Below are 18155 nucleotides of genomic sequence, written 5' to 3'. Positions count from 1 at the left end.
ATTAAACCTCTTGGTTTTGTTTAATTTATATGTGGGTACTGGAACACAGAAACGACTAATAAGATTGGCAATATTATTTTTTTAACTTTTTTCTGAAAACACATTTTCCTAAGTCTTTTTAGTGACTACCCAGAGAGAGAACGAAGAAAATTTTTTAAAATGGAATCATTTACAGCTAATGTGTTTCTGAATAATAGAGAAAACTAAAATTTAATTTTAAAAGTACTTCAATACTAAATAGCTCTTATATTTGAAATAACGTTTCAACTAATTCTTTATTCTCCCTTGGAGCCAGTTAGCAAGTATCTTTTGTGTTGTAACAAGATTATAGCAAATGATTTCATGGAAACATTTATTCAAATCTTGTATTTTATTAGCTGGTAATATCTGGGCCTTTGTGATATAGAAATGAGTACAATAAATATTTGAATGATTAGATTTAGGACCTAGGTAATTTGGAAGAATCATTTCAAAACTTGGATTAACTATGATATCTAGAACTAGTGTTTTAGGCCATCTTGCAACATATTGTACAATTCAAGATACAGTGAAACAGATTTTAAAAATTAAGACCTTAAGCAATGTATTTTATTTTTTTCAAAAGACGTATTTATTTTAGAGAGGGGGTTGCAAGAGAGTGGGAGTGGAGGGAGAGGAAGAGGGAGAGAATCTCAAGCAGACTTCTTTCTGAGAGTAGAGCCTGATGCAGGTCCATTTCCCCACCCTGAGATCATGACCTGAGCTGAAATCAAGAGTCGGATGCTCAACTGATCGAGCCACCCGAGTACTCCATTAAGCAGTGTACTTTGGAAAGAACTTTATTTTAAATAATAAGATAAATAGGTTTCTAAACCCCCATCCAAATATTTTTGTGTATATTTCACCCTCTTGAGAAAGGCAGAAGAGGATTTTTAATAGTTGCCATTGCAGGTCAAGAGCTTTTAACCTTTACAAGCTACACAGCATAACTGAAATTGGTTCAAAAAGATGTGGTATTTTATACAAATGTAGCATGTTATGCAGCATTACAGGTTTTTTATGATCTCTATAAATAGCCTTTAAAATATATTAATTTATTTAAAAATAATAATTCCAATACATGTTAACATGCTGCTTCCTCAAGAGCATTCCTAATGATTTCCCCACAGGTGAACATAGTGGCCACCAGTGTAGTTTGGTGCGTTGCCTTAATCAATGACAAGGTGCTAGGAGTTTTACTCATCACTGCTTTTATTTTCAGCAACAGTTTTATTAAGATATAATGCACATACCATACACTTCACTATTTAAAGTGCACAGTGGTTTTTTAGTATATTTACAGAATTCTGCAATCATCATCAAAATCAATTTTAGAGTCACAAAAAAGTCCCAAATCTATAATCACTCCCCACTTCCCTCTAATCTTCCCCTCCTCCAACCCCCCCAAACCATTAATCTACTCTCTGTATCTATATATCAGACTGTTCTGGGCATTTCACATAAATTGAATCATATAATCTGTGTTTTTTATTATTGTCTTTTTCACTTAGCATAATATTTTCAAGGTTTATCCATGTTGTAGCATGAATCAGTATCTTATTCTTTTTTTGGTGAAAGAATATTCTATTCCATAGATTCTATATTTTGTTTATCCATTCATCAGTGGATGGATGTTTTTGAATTGTTTCTACTTTGGGCTATTATAGATAATGCTGCTATGAACATTTGTATACATGTTTTTGTGTGGACATTTATTTTTAGTTCTTTTGAGTATATACCTAGGAGTGTAATTTCTGGGTCATATGCTAACCCTATGTTTAACTTTTTGAGGAGCTGCCAGACTGTTTTCCAAAGTGACTGTAGCATTTTACATTCCCACAAGGAACATATAAGGGTTCCAGTTTTTTGCCCACATTTTCATCAACACGTAATATCTTTTTTATTATGTCTATCCCAATGAATCTGAAGTGGTATTTTGTTTGTGATTTTGATTTCCATTTCCCTAAAGGCTAATGATATTAACCATCTTTTTATGTGCTTATTGGCTAATTGTTTATCTCCTTTGGAGAAATGTCTGTGCCAATCCTTTGCCTATTTTTAAATTGAGCATTCATCTTTTTATTGTTGAGTTGTAAGAGTTCTTTATATAGTCTGAGTATGAGTCCCTTATATATATATGTGATTTAGAAATACTGTCTCTGATTCTATGGGTTGTTTCTTTCACTTTTTTGATGGTGCGCTTTGTAGCACAAAAGGTTTCAATTTTGATAATGTCCAATTTATTAATTTTTTTTGTTGCTTGCGCTTTAAGTGTTATTTCTAAGAAACCATTGCCTAACCCAAGTTCACAAGGATTTTTACTCCAGTGTTTTTGTCTAAGGTTTTATAGTTTTAGCTGTTACATTGAAGTCTGTGATCCATTTTCAGTTAATATTCTTGTATAGTATGAAGAAGGGATCCAATTTCACTCATTTGCATATGGGTTATGCATGTCCCCACACCATTGTTAAAGACTTTTATTTTCCCTCTTTGGATTGAATTGTCTTGGCATGTTTGTGAAAAATCAATTGATTGTAAATGTGAGGACTGATTTCTGGACTCTCAACTCTACTCCATTAATCTGTTGTCTATCCTTAAGCCAGTCCCACTGATAAATATGTCTCTCTTTATGCCAGTACCACACTGTATTGATTACTTTCTAGCTTTGTAGTAGGTTTTTAAATCAGGAAGTGTGAATTCTCTAACTCTATTTTTTAAAATTGCTGTGCCCCTTGGATTTCCATATGAATTTTAAGATCAGCCTATCAATTTATACAGAAATTCTGACTAGGATTTTGATAGGGATTATGTTGAATCTATAGATCGATTTGGGAAATATTGCCATCTTAACAGTATTAAGTCTTCCAGTCTGAACATGAAACATCTTTCCATTTATTTAGATCTTCTTTACTTTCTTTCAACAATATTTTGTAGTTTTCAGTATATTTTACACTTCTTTTATAAAATTTGTTTCTAAGTTATTTTATTTCCAGCTTCATTGCAATATAATTAACATAAAATTATATAAATCTGAGGTATCTGATGATTTTATATACATAATTTATTTCAAAATAATTACCATAAGATTAGTTAACACATAGATCACCTTACATAGTTAACCATTTTTTTCGGTGATGAGAACTTAAAAGATTTACTCTCTTAGCAACTTTCAAGTATATAGTACAGTATTGTTAACTGTAGTCACCATCCTACATCCAATCCCCAGAACTTATTCATCTTATAATTGGAAGTTTGTATTCCCCAACCCTCCCCCACTCCCCTTGCCATGGCCACCACTGATCTTTCTTTTTCTATAAGGTCAGGTTTTTTTAGATTCCACATGTAAGTAAGATCATACACCATTTACCTTTCTCTGTCTGACTTATTTCATTTAGCGTAATGTCCTTAGGTTCATCCATGTTGTCACTAATGGCAAGATTTCCTTTTTTCATGACTGAATAACAACATGCTATTTTATGTATAGAATATTCTGTATTCTATATAATAATACACACACACACACACACACATTACATCTTCTTTATCCATTCATCAATGAAAGGACATTTAGGTTGTTTTTATGTTTTGGCTATTGTAAATGATGCCGTGAATGTGGGAGTTGCACATCTCTTCGAGACAGTGATTTCATTTCCTCTAAATATATATTCAGAGTGGGATTGCTGAATCACACGGTCCCTCCATTTTTTTAACTTAATTCTAGCTAGTTAACATACAGTGTTATACTACTTTCAAGTGTTTGATACTAATTCAACAATTCCATACCCCAGTGCTCATCACAAGTGCCCTCCTTAATCCCCACCACCTATTTCGCCCATCCCCCACTCACCTCCCCTCTGGTAACCATCAGTTAGTTCTCTGCTGAGTTTCTGTTTCTTGGTCTGTCTCTCTCTGTCTTTTTTCCCTATGTTCATCTGTTTTGTTTCTTAAATTCCACATATCAGTGAAATCATATGCTATTTATCTTTCTCTAACTGATTTCACTTAATGTTATCCTCTCTAGCTCCACGCATGTTGTTGCAAATGGCAAGATTTCATCCTTTTGGATGGCTGGGTAGTATTCTATTGTATATATATGTAACACATCTTATTTACCCAGTCATCAGTCAGTGGACACATGGGCTGCTTCCATATCTTGGCTATTGTAAATAATGCTACTATAAGCACAGGGCTGCATGTTCCCCCTTAAATTTGTATTTTGTATTCTTTGGCAAAAGAACCAGTAGTGCAATTGCTGGATCTTAGGGTAGTTCATTTTTAACTTTTTGAGGAACCTCCATTCTGTTTTCCACAGTGGCTGCACCAGTTTGCATTCCCACCAGCAGTGCAAGAGGGTTCCCCTTTCTCTACATCCCTGCCAAAACCTGGTGTTTCTTCTGTTGTTGATTGTAGCTGTTCTCACAGGTGTGAGGTGACACCTCATTGTAGGTTTGATTTGCAATTCTCCGATGATAAGTGATAATGAGCATCTTTTCATGTGTCCCTTGGTCATTTGGGTGTCTTCTCTGGAGAAATCTCTGTTCATGTCTCTGCCCATTTTTAATTAGATTATTTGTGTATTGAGTTGTATAAGTTCTTTATAGTTTTTGAATACTAACCTTTTATAATTTGCAAGTATCTTCTCCCATTCAGTAGCTTGACTTTTAGTTTTGTTGATTGTTTCCTTCACTGTGCAGAAGCTTTTTATTTTGATGTAATGATTTATTTTTGTCTTTGTTTCCCTTGCCTCAGGAAACATACCTAGAAAAAAAGTTGGTACAACCAATATCAGAAGTTACTGTTCTAGGATTTTTTAGGTTTCAGGTTTCACATTTAGCTCTTTAATCCATTTTGAATTTATTTTTTGTATGATAGAATAAAGTGGTTCAGTTTCTTTTGCATGTTGCTGTCCAGTTTTCCCAAGACCATTTGTTGAAGAGTCTTTTTCTCACTGGATATTCTTTCTTGCTTTGTTAAAGATTAATTGAATAATTAATTATGGGTTTATTTCTGGGTTTTCTTTTCTGTTTTGCTGATCTGTGTGCCTATTTTTTTGTGCCAGTACCATACTGCTTTGATTACTACAGCTTTGCAATATAACTTGAAGTCTGGAATTATGAAGCCTCCAGCTTCACAATCTTTTTCAAGATTACTTTGGCTATTCAAATTCTTTTGTGGTTCTATATAAATTTTAGGATTGCTTCTTCAGGTGCTTTAAAAAAGTGCTGTTGGGGTTGCCTGGGTGGCTCCGTGAGTTGGTTGGCCAACTCTTGATTTCAGCTCAGGTCATTATCTCAGGGTCCTGGGATCAAGCCCTGCATTGGGTCCCCTGCTCAGTGTAGCGTCTGCTTAAGGATTCTCCCTCTCCCCTTCCTACTGCTCACACTACTTTTTCTCTCAATTAAATAAATCCTTAAAGAATTTTTAAAAAATGCACGTGGTATCTTGATAGGGATTGCATTGAATGTGTAGATTGTTTTGTGTAGTATAAACATTTTAATAATATTTGTTCTTCCTCACATGGTAGTTCTATTTTTAATTTCTTTTTTAATTAATTTATTTATTTGACAGACAGAGATCACAAGTAGGCAGAGAGGCAGGCAGAGAGAGAGGAGGAAGCAGTCTCCCCCCTGAGCAGAGAGCCTGATGTGGGGCTCGATCCCAGGACCCTGGAATCATGACCTGAGCTGAAGGCAGAGGCCTTAACCCACTGAGCCACCCAGGTGCCCCCTATTTTTAATTTCTTGAGGAATTTCTATATTGTTTTAACAAGTGGTTATACTAACTAACATTCCCAAAAACAGTGCAAAGGGGTCCCTTTTTTTCCTACATATTTACCATCTCTTGTTATCTGTTATCTTTTTGATAATAGTCATTCCAATAAGTATGAGGTAACAGCTTATTGTGGTTTTGAATTTCATTTTCCTGATATTGACCTCCTTTTCATGTATCTGTTCACCATTTGCATATCTCCTTTGAAAGAATGTCTATCTAGGTCATTTGTCAATTTTTAATTAGATTATTGCTTATATTTTGGTTTTGATGCTACTGCAAATGAGTGTTTTTTTAAATTTAATTTCCAATTATTCATTACAAGTATAGACATGCAACTAATTTTTATATTCATCTTGCATCTTGTAAACTTGCCAAATTCATTTTTTATAGGATTATTTATTTTAGAAAAAGATAGCATGAGTGGGAGGAGTAGAGGGAGAGACAGATTCTCAAGCAGACTCCATGCTGAGCATGGATCCTGATGTGGGGTTCAATCCTAGGACCTGAGCCAAAACCAAGAATCAGATGCTTAACTGACTATGTCACTTAGGCTCTGCAACTTCCCAAACTCGTTTATTAGTTCTAGTAGTTTTTGTGGATTTCTTAACATTATCTTTATATACTATTATGTCATCTGTGGGCAGAGATAGTTTTACTTCTTTTCCAATCTGAATGTCTTTTATTTCTTTTATTGCCTAATTTCATAGGTAGAACCTCTACTACAAGATTGAATAGAAGTGTGAGAGCAGATGGCCTTGGCTTGTTCCAGTCTTTCATCCTTTCATATTACAGTAACTCTGGGTCTTTCTGAGGTACCCCTTATCCAGATGAAGAACTTCTCTTCCATTTCTAATTTGTTGAGTGTTTTTTTTTTTTTAAATCACAAAAGGGTGTTGAATTTTGTCAACTTTTTTTTTGTCTTTTGAAATAATTTATTGGTCTTTTTTCCTTTATTCTATTCATATGGTATATTTCATTAACTGATTTTGTTATGTTAAACCTTTTATTCCTGGGATAAATCCCATTTGGTCATGCTGTAAAATCCTTTCTATATTTTTCTGGTTTCAGTAAGGTAATATTCTGTTAGGGATTTTATGGCTATATTTATGAAATATTGGTCTATAATTTTCTTATGATATCTTTGCCTGGTTTTGGTATGAAAGTTACACTGACCCCACAGAGTAAGTGGGGCAGTGCTCCTTGCTTTCTATTTCATAGAAGAGTTTGTGAAGGATGGCTGTAAATTGCTCTTTAAATATGTATTAGGGACACCTGTGTGGCTCAATGGGTTAAATGACTGCCTTCTACTCAGGTGATGATCCCAGGGTCATGGTATCAAGGCCCTGCATTGGGCTCCCTGCTCAGCGGGGAGCCTGCTTCCCTCTCTGCCTGCCACTCCCCCTGCTTGTGCATGCTCCCTTTCTTTCTCTCTGACAAATAAGTAAATAAAATCTTTAAATGTGTGATAAAAATTCACCAGTAAAGCTGTCTGAGCCTAGGCTTTTCTTCGTGAGTTGTTTTTTAATGACTAATCTCTTTACTTGCTGTAGTTCTATTCAGATTTTCAATTTCTTCTTCAGTTACTTTTGGATGGTTTTGTCTTTCTGGGGACTTGGCCATTTCAGTTAAGTTGTCTAGTTTGTATACATACAGTTGTTCATAGTATTTTTATATCTGTACAGTCCCTCATAAGGTCCTTATTCTCATTCCCAGTTTTAGTAATTTGGCCCTTTATTTTTTGCTTCATCAGCCTAGTGTTTGTCAGTTTTGTTAATCTTTTCAAAGAATATAAATAGCCTTTTGAGAAAGGAAGCAACAAATTAAAAATTAGAAGGCAGCTAAATAACCACTATATAGTGATGTCACTGGTAGTGTGTTATTGACTACTTGTTTCTTAATATCTGGAGACTAAGTTGCTTCATTTATAAAATGGGGCAGTGAGGCTTGCCTCACTGATTTGATTATAAGATTAGATGAAATAACATGTAAAATCTCAAGCATATTACCTGTTCATGGTAGACTTTCAGTAATTGCTCATACCCTTTTTTTCTATATCATTATGCTGACCCCACTTTAACTTATTATTCTTTGGTTGACAGTCTAATTCAATAAAATAAACATTAGAAATTACTTTTCTCCTAAAGTCTAAAATATATTTTTCTGCATTTTCTGCCTATCACAGAACCAAATTGATATTCATTTTCTCTAAGAGTTAGGGACACATCAATTTATGAATGTTATCAGGTGAAACAATGATAGCTTAATATTAATCTAGATGATTCTAAAAGCACAGCTGAGATCCTATATAATAAATTATTATGATCTGTATTATTTTAATCTTTTTTTCTAACTTCAGTAGTAATTTCATTTTCCTATCAGATATCCATAGAGATAATTTCTCTTCTTGAAGGGGAACACCATCTCTGTGATAACTTTAACGTTTCTGAGAGACCATTATAACCTTTTAATGAACTTTATGATAATTTAGTACTGCTATAAAAGTTATCAAAAGTGCCTTCAAATTGTGGTATACAATTTATTTAAGTAAAGAGGGAGCTCTGCAGTGGGCTGGTGAGAAAGGTACCTCTGATCCAATTTTACTTTTTATTAAAAGTTTCTACATCCCGTTAGTAGAATTGACATTTTCTCTTTCCTGAGTATCCTTTGGCCTAATCTCCTCCATAGGTTCATACTCTCATTGCTTGCTAATAATTTGGGGAAACAACATTTTTCTTATAAACTTTGAGTCGTGAATAACGACTCCTCTTTAGAAATAGGAATTGAATGTTATTTTCACAAGTATGAACTCAACGTTTGGCTGAGATTCTTCTGAAATGAGGAAGATTTGATAATGCCTCACTTCATATGTGTCTGGCTAGCTGTGGTAATATGTATCTCATGAGCCCCATCACTGGCTTTACCCTGTGGATGACTGACATAGCTGGAAAAATTGAATTGCAGAGTAGGATTATAGTTAAGTTATGATAGGATCTCTATGGTCCACACTGACACAAGTAGATCACAAAACGGTCATGATTCTAACACTGATGATAGGAAAGCACTCCATCTCTTCAGGGCCCTTATCAGTAGTTACCAGAAGCAGGTACTCATCTCAGTATATTCCCAACTCCAGTCATAAGACTTTTTATTTCCCTGTGGGATATAGATAGTGAAGACTCCTGAATGGATGAGAATTCATTTCTAAGAGACCTCTCTTTTAAGACAACTCATACTTTGCTGCAATGTGATCTTAGGCAAATTGTTCAACTTCCCTGAGCTTCAGTTTTCGTATATATAAAGTATAGGTGGTGATAACAGGGTGGTTGTAAAATTTTAACAAGATGTGTGTAAAGTAAAAAAAAAAAAATAATATATATATATATGTATATATATATATATGGGGCGCCTGGGTGGCTCAGTGGATTAAGCCGCTGCCTTCGGCTCAGGTCATGATCTCAGTGTCCTGGGATCGAGCCCCGCATCGGGCTCTTTGCTCAGCGGGAGCCTGCTTCTCTCTCTCTCTCTCTGCCTGACTCTCCGCCTACTTGTGATTTCTCTCTCTGTCAAATAAATAAATAAAATCTTTAAAAAAAATATATATATATATATATATGTGTGTGTGTGTGTGTGTTTGTGTGTAAAGTACTTAACATAGTACCCAGTTAATTGTAAGGAATCTTTGCCGAAATACCTTCTCTCTAATGTCCCAGCTGGGTGAGGCAACAGACTTATTATTAAAGCTTTCTCTGACTACATTTAAAATTTTGGATTTTAGACTATTTGATTTTAAATCTTGTTTAAATGTTTTGTAGATTTGTGCAAGCTAATTTACTACAAGTAACAAACCATGTTTGTTTACCCTGTCCTGTTACTGCAACTAACTCTTGGTGTTTTTTTGGTTTCTGTCCAACTCATGAGTATACTAATTTATACACTGCCACAAGCTTTTATAATCCTGCTGTACTTTTAGTACACTTTGAGTGCTACTTACTTATCTAGGATGGCTCAGGCCCCCAGCTCATCCTGGCCAAATGGTATCTTACCAGTAAAAGTAGATCCTTTTGGCTGGTACGTTTTTGTGGTAGCAGGAAATGAATCTCATTAGATGAGATTCTTGCATGATAAAAGGTGAGAGCCTTACATCTACTTTGATGTTATTACCTCAGCATGTTTACGGTCCCCAAAGGTTCTTAAAATTAGAAGCTACTTTAAAGATTATCTTGTCCCATTCAATAAAGATATCAGACATACATTGAGTTTTTATTGTATGCCAGGCACAGTGATACTTACCTGAATCATTTCATTGAATTCTCACAACAACCTGCAGAAGTATCCTGGAAATACAATCAGAGGTTAACTTGCTTTGGTTTACACTTCACATAGTTAATCAAGATCCAGAGTTCAAACCCAAGTCTGATTCTAGAACTGCATTCCTCGATACATTATATAGTAACTCTCCTATACTGCAAGTATTTCCTCTAGAGTATTCTTGCAAGATTATTCTGTATTCTGCTTGAATATCTTCAAGGATGCCCAGTTTACTAGTCTCCTGAGGCAGTTCTTTTTCCATTATTTGACAAATTTAGTGGCTAGTGGGAAAAATGTTGAGCTAAAATCTGATTCTTTGTAAAAATGAAATCATGCACTGTTAGAGTAGGAGAGACTAGGAGATTGTCTTACTCATTCTCTTCATTTTACAGATGAGAAATTTCAACCTAATGAAGGCAGGTGGACAAGATCTCACAGGACTTCCAGAAATTTTGTCCCCTGGAGCCTGACAGAGTAACTCTGTTCTATGTTCTTTAGTTCAGTACTTTCAGTGTTTAAGATAGCTTTTATGATTTATGATTTCTCTTAATTTTACCTTTATGCCAAACATCCCAGTTTTTTCATTCCTACTTTGTATGAATGATGTGCAGGATTTGTATTATTCTAGAAACCCTACTTGGAATCTACCCTCAGTTATTTATTTCCTCCTTTAAAATGGAGCACAGAGAACTGAACCTCATACTTTAGAGATTATTTGTCCCGTCCAGAGTACAGTGGGATTATGCCTTTAATTCTATCATTAGACTTCTATTAGTATAAACTAAGATTACTGTAGAATTTTCTTTTCAGCAGCTATTTTGTGAATTGTGGCCAGATCAAAAGAAATATTTCTGAGGCAAGAGACATTTCTGAAGTCAGAATTCTGAACCTCTAATTCAGGACTTACTTTTTCAGCACTGAATATCTGCATGTTGGTTTTATTAGTAATCTATTTGTGAATAAATAGAAAAATGAAATAGCATTTGTAATTATGTATTAGATATTTTTATACCGATATATGTGCATTTGATTAATTTATATGCACCAACATATTCCACATTTGCATTTAAATCTCATCTAGATGGACTAGCTTATAGACCATTGACTTCAAATGTAATTGTGAAGTTAATTCTTACCTGGACAGTATCATTAAAAGAAAAAGAAATTGTAGAATGAAGACAGAATCAGTTCTGATTAACTTTTACTATTTCTTGGATTATTCAGGAGGGATTTTTATTTTTTTATTTTTTATTTATTTATTTATTTTTTTAAGATTTTATTTATTTATTTGACAGAGAGAGATTACATGTAGGCAGAGAGGCAGGCAGAGAGAGAGAGGAGGAAGCAGGCTCCCTGCTGAGCAGAGAGCCCGATGTGGGACTCGATCCCAGAACTCTGGGATCATGACCTGAGCTGAAGGCAGCGGCTTAACCCACTGAGCCACCCAGGCGCCCCCAGGAGGGATTTTTAAAGAAGAAATCTTAAAGAGCAGGAGGGAAGCACTAAGGATTGAACCTCATTTTATCCCACTTTAGATGATATCAAGATTATTTTGTTACAGGGCACCTGGGTGGCTCAGTCAGTTAAATGTCTAACTCTTGATTTCTGCTCAGGTCATGATGTCGGGGTCCTGAGATTGAGCCTTGTGTTGGGATCTGCACTCAGCACTGAGTCTGCTTGGGATTCTTTTTCTCTCTCTCCTTCTGCCTCTCCCCTTGTTGGTGCTCTTCTGCTTGCCCTCTCTCTCTCAAATAAGTACATAATTTTTTTCTAATTATTTTGTTACATTATTGTTTTAATATGTAAATGTTTACTCATTGTAGTATATAGAACATTTACAAATATTTAAGGATTTTTGCCTTTGAAAAGCCTTAGCTTCCAGGACTACACTTTTTTGTACTTCAATTTCCTTATTTATGAAATGAGGATAAGAGTACTTAGAATGCTCCTCAGCTTCCCAGTCACCCCATACAGAAATTCCTCTGTCTTCCCACTTAACTTTTCTACTGCTTTAAACTACTCCTAGGAGCTCACATATAAATTGTATAAATTGTGATTACATGTACATATGTTTTATATCTCCTACTAAATTATAGTCATTCAGGTCAAGAGTTAGTTTTTGTCTATTTGACCTTCACAGTTTCTTTTAGTGCTTACATATTAAAATACACTTAAATATTTCTTGTAATCATTTTAGTTGCTTTATTTAAATCATGACTTTTGTCTCTTTTTTTAAAAGATTTATTTATTTATTTTAGAGGGAGAGAGAGATCCAGTGGAGGGGGTAGGCTGGGGAAGGGCAGAGGGAGACAGATTCCTCAAGCAGATTCCTTCCTGAGTTAGGAGCCCAAGTCACAGCTTGAATTCAGGACCCTGAGATCATGACCTGAGCTGAAATGAAGAGTTGGCTTCTTAACCAACTGAGACACCCAAGTGCTCCTGTGTCATCTTCTAAAGAACAGCAGGAATTTATTTAGGTATATGGAGCAGAATGAATGAGAAACAAGTAGAAAAAAAGGAAAAAAAAAAGAACAAAATAAGTATACTTGACAAAAGAACCAAATTAGGAAGCACACAAGGAACAAAAAATGTGTATGATTTAAATTTAAGCAGGAAAGCATCAATGACTATTTTAAGAAGTCTGAGGGAGAGGACTAAGTGACATTACTCTTAGTAATAAGTGAAAATCAACTTGATTAGGCATGGTAACAGTGTTGTAGAGAAGCAAAATTAGAAGAGATGGGGCAGTGAGATGTGAATCACTGATGTGAGAGAACACTGAAGTCATATTTCTTTTTATCTCTAATAATTAGTTATAGTTCCCAAGTGTTCTGAGTATGAAGAAATCCAACGAAAGCAACTGCTTTGGAATCAAACGGCCTGGTTTGCCACTTAATTGTATGAACTTAGCTGAATTACTTAATTTTGTTTACATTGTTTCCACTTACATAAAATGAATTTTTTATCTACTGCAGAGGATTGCTGTAAAGATCAGATAAGGAAGTGTGTGTCTCAGTGTAATTGTGTTACACATTTAAGAAACATCAGTTGTTGCTGGTTGTGTCTTCATGAAGTTTATTTACAGTAGGGAAATGAAAAGGGATAATAAAGTGGGAGGTGTGACCAGAAATACTATGTGAGTGAGCTGGGTGACATAGAATGAAGTTTGACTGGGAAGAACTAGGTGGAATAGTAGTAATAATTACTTAAAATATGTAATTATTATTATTGATATATATGTTTAGCACTTAATTTCTGAAGTGTTTTCCAGTACATTAAGTCATTTGGTCTACACTTCACTTCAACCTACTCCAGCCCTCTAGAGATCTGATTGATTTTGGTATATGTGGAAAAGCTGTTGTTTATTAAGATAGTGATATAGAGAAGAGTTGTGATTGTCAAACCTGACACCTTCTCCCCCTCCCCCACTGTCCCTTACTCATTGACCTAATACCTATGATTAGAGCAGGTTGACATTAGTCAGTTTGCTTACCAGAAAATGTAACAAACGCATTCACCTTTTCTCTTGCTCTCATTTTTGTGACACACACACAGCCTTCACTCTTTTGAGCAGCACTTTAAATAGAGCAATGTTTCAGTTTATTGTGGGATATGGTCTTTGAGGTGTGAACTTAAAACTTCAATGAAACCACAAGAAAGTAATGAGGAGCATAGTTAAGCAGGTGGAACAAATTTGTTAAATCTGTTTTGGGAAAACAATAACTGGTTTTAGAGTAGTAAATCAGCCTCAGGTTTACTGTTTCATAATCAGGGTGGGAACCAGGGAAGAGAGAACGTATAGGTTTTATGATGACATCTGAGAATATAAGTATTGTCTCAAATATGGCAGATTCCAGTGCAGAACAGAACTCCTACTCACATCCAGAAAAAGTGGGAGGCTTGTCATTAGCTCTACTGTGAGGCAGATATGACTTCAAAAGAACCTGTTCACTTCATCTTGTATATGTTGTAGTAGATAACAATATTTCAAACTATCACAAAACAAGGAATTTGGAGGATGAGATTAAACCCTAACATGTATTACATAGAGAGACATGTCTATTCTTAAGACAGAGCTGGACAGAGATATTTATTGTAGGACTTTTATTGGAAAAGAGTGATTTTTTCCCCTCCTTTATCTAAAATAGACCAAAAATATCAGGGAATCTCTGTGTTAGAATGGACATAAAGATCATCCAGCTTAAACCCTCATCTCCTCTGTAAATCACGTCTACAACATCTCTACCAAGTGGTGATCCTGGGCTTCAAATGCGTCAGTAATGAAGACTATGCCCTCAACCAGAAACAGTTTATGTTGTTTGCAGACTAATCTAATTGTTATTAAAAGTCTTCCTTATTTAATTAATACTGCAGTCCACTACCCTGTGCCTCCCCTCTACAAACTCATAAACTCTCTTCCACTTGATAGCCTTCAGATAGAAGACAGAAATCACCATGTACCCTTCAGTTATCTCCCACCTGCTTTAGACTGAACATCTTCCAACTGTTCCTTTGTTACTTTGTTGCACCTCCCACACTGTGTTGTCATAATTTTAAAGGTGTATTTTCACACATCCTCTGAGTGCTGAGCTCCATAAGGGCATGGACCATATCTTATATTTGAATGTGTATGATATATAACAAGTATTTGAATGAGACAAACATGGTACTAAATATCTTCTATGCTACTTTTGCTTGGGTGTCCTCTAGTTTGTCCTTCATAAGCAAATACTGAATGCCACTGTGCCAGCATTTAGGAATGTAACAGTGAAAAGAGACAGACATAGTCCCTGACTTCCTGGATCTTAAAATCTATTGTAAAATATAGACAAGGAAATGAGCAGTACAATGTAAGGTGATAAGGCTATAAAACAAAAAGGACACAGCTCATGGCTTTCAACCAAGGCTTTCTGAGGTCAGAGAAGGCTTTTGTTTGGTTGGTTTCTTTTTTGGAAAATATTCTGTTTTCCTCTAAAATGTTTAATAAGAATAATATTTTAGATGTGATCTGACCAGCTCTGATGATCACATTCTTCGTCTGGATATATGTCTGTTGTTACAGCTTCAGGTGATGAGCCATTTTTAAGCTTACTACTCTACTTACTACTAATGAATACTATTCATTCAATAAATTTTTATTGAACACCCACTATGCATGAGGAGCTGTGCTAGGAACCGGCACTACAACAATAATTAGAAGTATATTTATGATGAAGCTAATAAAACTTAAGCTCTAAGGCCCCTCACTTGTAGGTCCTCTTTCCAAGGCCCTCTAGCTAGCTTTGTATTTATAATTTCATATGATTTTTCTTTTTTTAGGATTTGATTTATTTATTTGACAGAGATTACAAGTAGGCAGAGAGGCAGGCAGAGAGAGAGGAGGAAGCAGGCTCCCTGCTGAGCAGAGAGCCCGATGCGGGGCTCGATTCCAGGACCCTGGGATCATGACCTGAGCCGAAGGCAGAGGCTTTAACCCACTGAGCCACCCAGCACCCCTATATTGAACATCTTTTTCATGTACTTCTCTGTCATCTTTTTTTTTTAATTTTTTATTTTTTATAAACATATATTTTTATCCCCAGGGGTACAGGTCTGTGAATCACCAGGTTTACACATTTCACAGCACTCACCAAAGCACATACCCTCCCCAATGTCCATAATCACACCCCCTTCTCCCAATCCCCCTCCCCCGAGCAACCTTCAGTTTGTTTTGTGATATTAAGGGTCACTTATGCCTCCAAACAAAAAAAAGCCCAGGGCCAGACGGCTTCCCGGGGGAATTCTACCAAACATTTAAAGAAGAACTAATTCCTATTCTCCTGAAACTGTTCCAAAATATAGAAATGGAAGGAAAACTTCCAAACTCATTTTATGAGGCCAGCATCACCTTGATCCCAAAACCAGACAAGGATCCCACCAAAAAAGAGAGCTATAGACCAATATCCTTGATGAACACAGATGCGAAAATACTCAACAAAATACTAGCCAATAGGACTCAACAGTACATTAAAAAGATTATTCACCACGACCAAGTGGGATTTATTCCAGGGCTGCAAGGTTGGTTCAACATCTACAAATCAGTCAATGTGATACAACACATCAATAAAAGAAAGAACAAGAACCATATGATACTCTCCATAGATGCTTAAAAAGCATTTGACAAAGTACAGCATCCCTTCCTGATCAAAACTCTTCAAAGTGTAGGGATAGAGGGCACATACCTCAATATCATCAAAGCCATCTATGAAAAACCCACCGCAAATATCATTCTCAATGGAGAAAAACTGAAAGCTTTTCCGCTAAGGTCAGGAACACGGCAGGGATGTCCATTATCACCACTGCTATTCAACATAGTACTAGAGGTCCTAGCCTCAGCAATCAGACAACAAAAGGAAATTAAAGGCATCCAAATCGGCAAAGAAGTCAAATTATCACTCTTCGCAGATGATATGATACTATATGTGGAAAACCCAAAAGACTCCACTCGAAAACTGCTAGAACTTATACAGGAATTCAGTAAAGTGTCAGGATATAAAATCAATGCACAGAAATCAGTTGCATTTCTCTACACCAACAGCAAGACAGAAGAAAGAGAAATTAAGGAGTCAATCCCATTTACAATTGCACCCAAAACCATAAGATACCTAGGAATAAACCTAACCAAAGAGACACAGAATCTATACTCAGAAAACTATAAAATACTCATGAAAGAAATTGAGGAAGACACAAAGAAATGGAAAAATGTTCCATGCTCCTGGATTGGAAGAATAAATATTGTGAAAATGTCTATGCTACCTAAAGCAATCTACACATTTAATACAATTCCTATCAAAGTACCATCCATCTTTTTCAAAGAAATGGAGCAAATAATTCTAAAATTTACATGGAACCAGAAAAGACCTCGAATAGCCAAAGGGATATTAAAAAAGAAAGCCAGCGTTGGTGGCATCACAATTCCAGACTTCAAGCTCTATTACAAAGCTGTCATCATCAAGACAGCATGGTACTGGCACAAAAACAGACACATAGATCAATGGAACAGAATAGAGAGCCCAGAAATAGACCCTCAACTCTACGGTCAACTAATCTTCGACAAAGCAGGAAAGAATGTCCAATGGAAAAAAGACAGCCTCTTCAATAAATGGTGCTGGGAAAATTGGACAGCCACATGCAGAAAAATGAAATTGGACCATTTCCTTACACCACACACAAAAATAGATTTAAAATGGATGAAGGACCTCAATTCCTTGCGAAAGGAATCCATCAAAATCCTTGAGGAGAACACAGGCAGCAACCTTTTTGACCTCTGCCGCAGCAACATCTTCCTAGGAACAACGCAAAAGGCAAGGGAAGCAAGGGCAAAAATGAACTATTGGGATTTCATCAAGATCAAAAGCTTTTGCACAGCAAAGGAAACAGTTAACAAAATCAAAAGACAACTGACAGAATGGGAGAAGATATTTGCAAACGACATATCAGATAAAGGACTAGTGTCTAGAATCTATAAAGAACTTAGCAAACTCAACACCCAAAGAACAAATAATCCAATCAAGAAATGGGCAGAGGACATGAACAGACATTTCTGCAAAGAAGACATCCAGATGGCCAACAGACACATGAAAAAGTGCTCCATATCACTCGGCATCAGGGAAATACAAATCAAAACCACAATGAGATATCACCTCACACCAATCAGAATGGCTAAAATCAACAAGTCAGGAAATGACGGATGCTGGCGAGGATGTGGAGAAAGGGGGAGCCTCCTACACTGTTGGTGGGAATGCAAGCTGGTGCAGCCACTCTGGAAAACAGCATGGAGGTTCCTCAAAATGTTGAAAATAGAACTGCCCTATGACCCAGCAATTGCACTACTGGGTATTTACCCTAAAGATACAAACATAGTGATCCAAAGGGGCACGTGCACCTGAATGTTTATAGCAGCAATGTCCACAATAGCCAAACTATGGAAAGAACCTAGATGTCCATCAACAAATGAATGGATCAAGAAGAGGTGGTATATATACACAATGGAATACTATGCAGCCATCAAAAGAAAT

The 18155-nt window shown here is 35.8% G+C and overlaps 1 protein-coding gene across 7 annotated transcripts in view; it reads left to right on the top strand.

Annotated features, from left to right (window-relative positions):
- The window catches only part of EDA (ectodysplasin A), a 509608-nt gene that overhangs the window by 70897 nt on the left and 420556 nt on the right, over window positions 1-18155 (top strand). Inside the window, exon 2 of one of the 7 annotated variants that reach the window (XM_082716210.1) lies at window positions 10491-10642. The exons of the other annotated variants lie outside the window; for them this stretch is intronic. Coding sequence (XP_082572336.1) covers window positions 10491-10568 — 78 coding nt within the window. The 3' untranslated portion in view covers window positions 10569-10642. Of the gene's footprint in view, window positions 1-10490; window positions 10643-18155 lie in introns of those variants that run through there. 7 annotated transcript variants of the gene reach the window in all.

This window comes from Mustela nivalis, assembly GCF_964662115.1.
Source record: "Mustela nivalis genome assembly, chromosome: X".
NCBI classification, from domain to species: domain Eukaryota; kingdom Metazoa; phylum Chordata; class Mammalia; order Carnivora; family Mustelidae; genus Mustela; species Mustela nivalis.
Note: the sequence above shows the minus strand (reverse complement) of the source record. Positions and strands in the feature narration are given on the sequence as shown.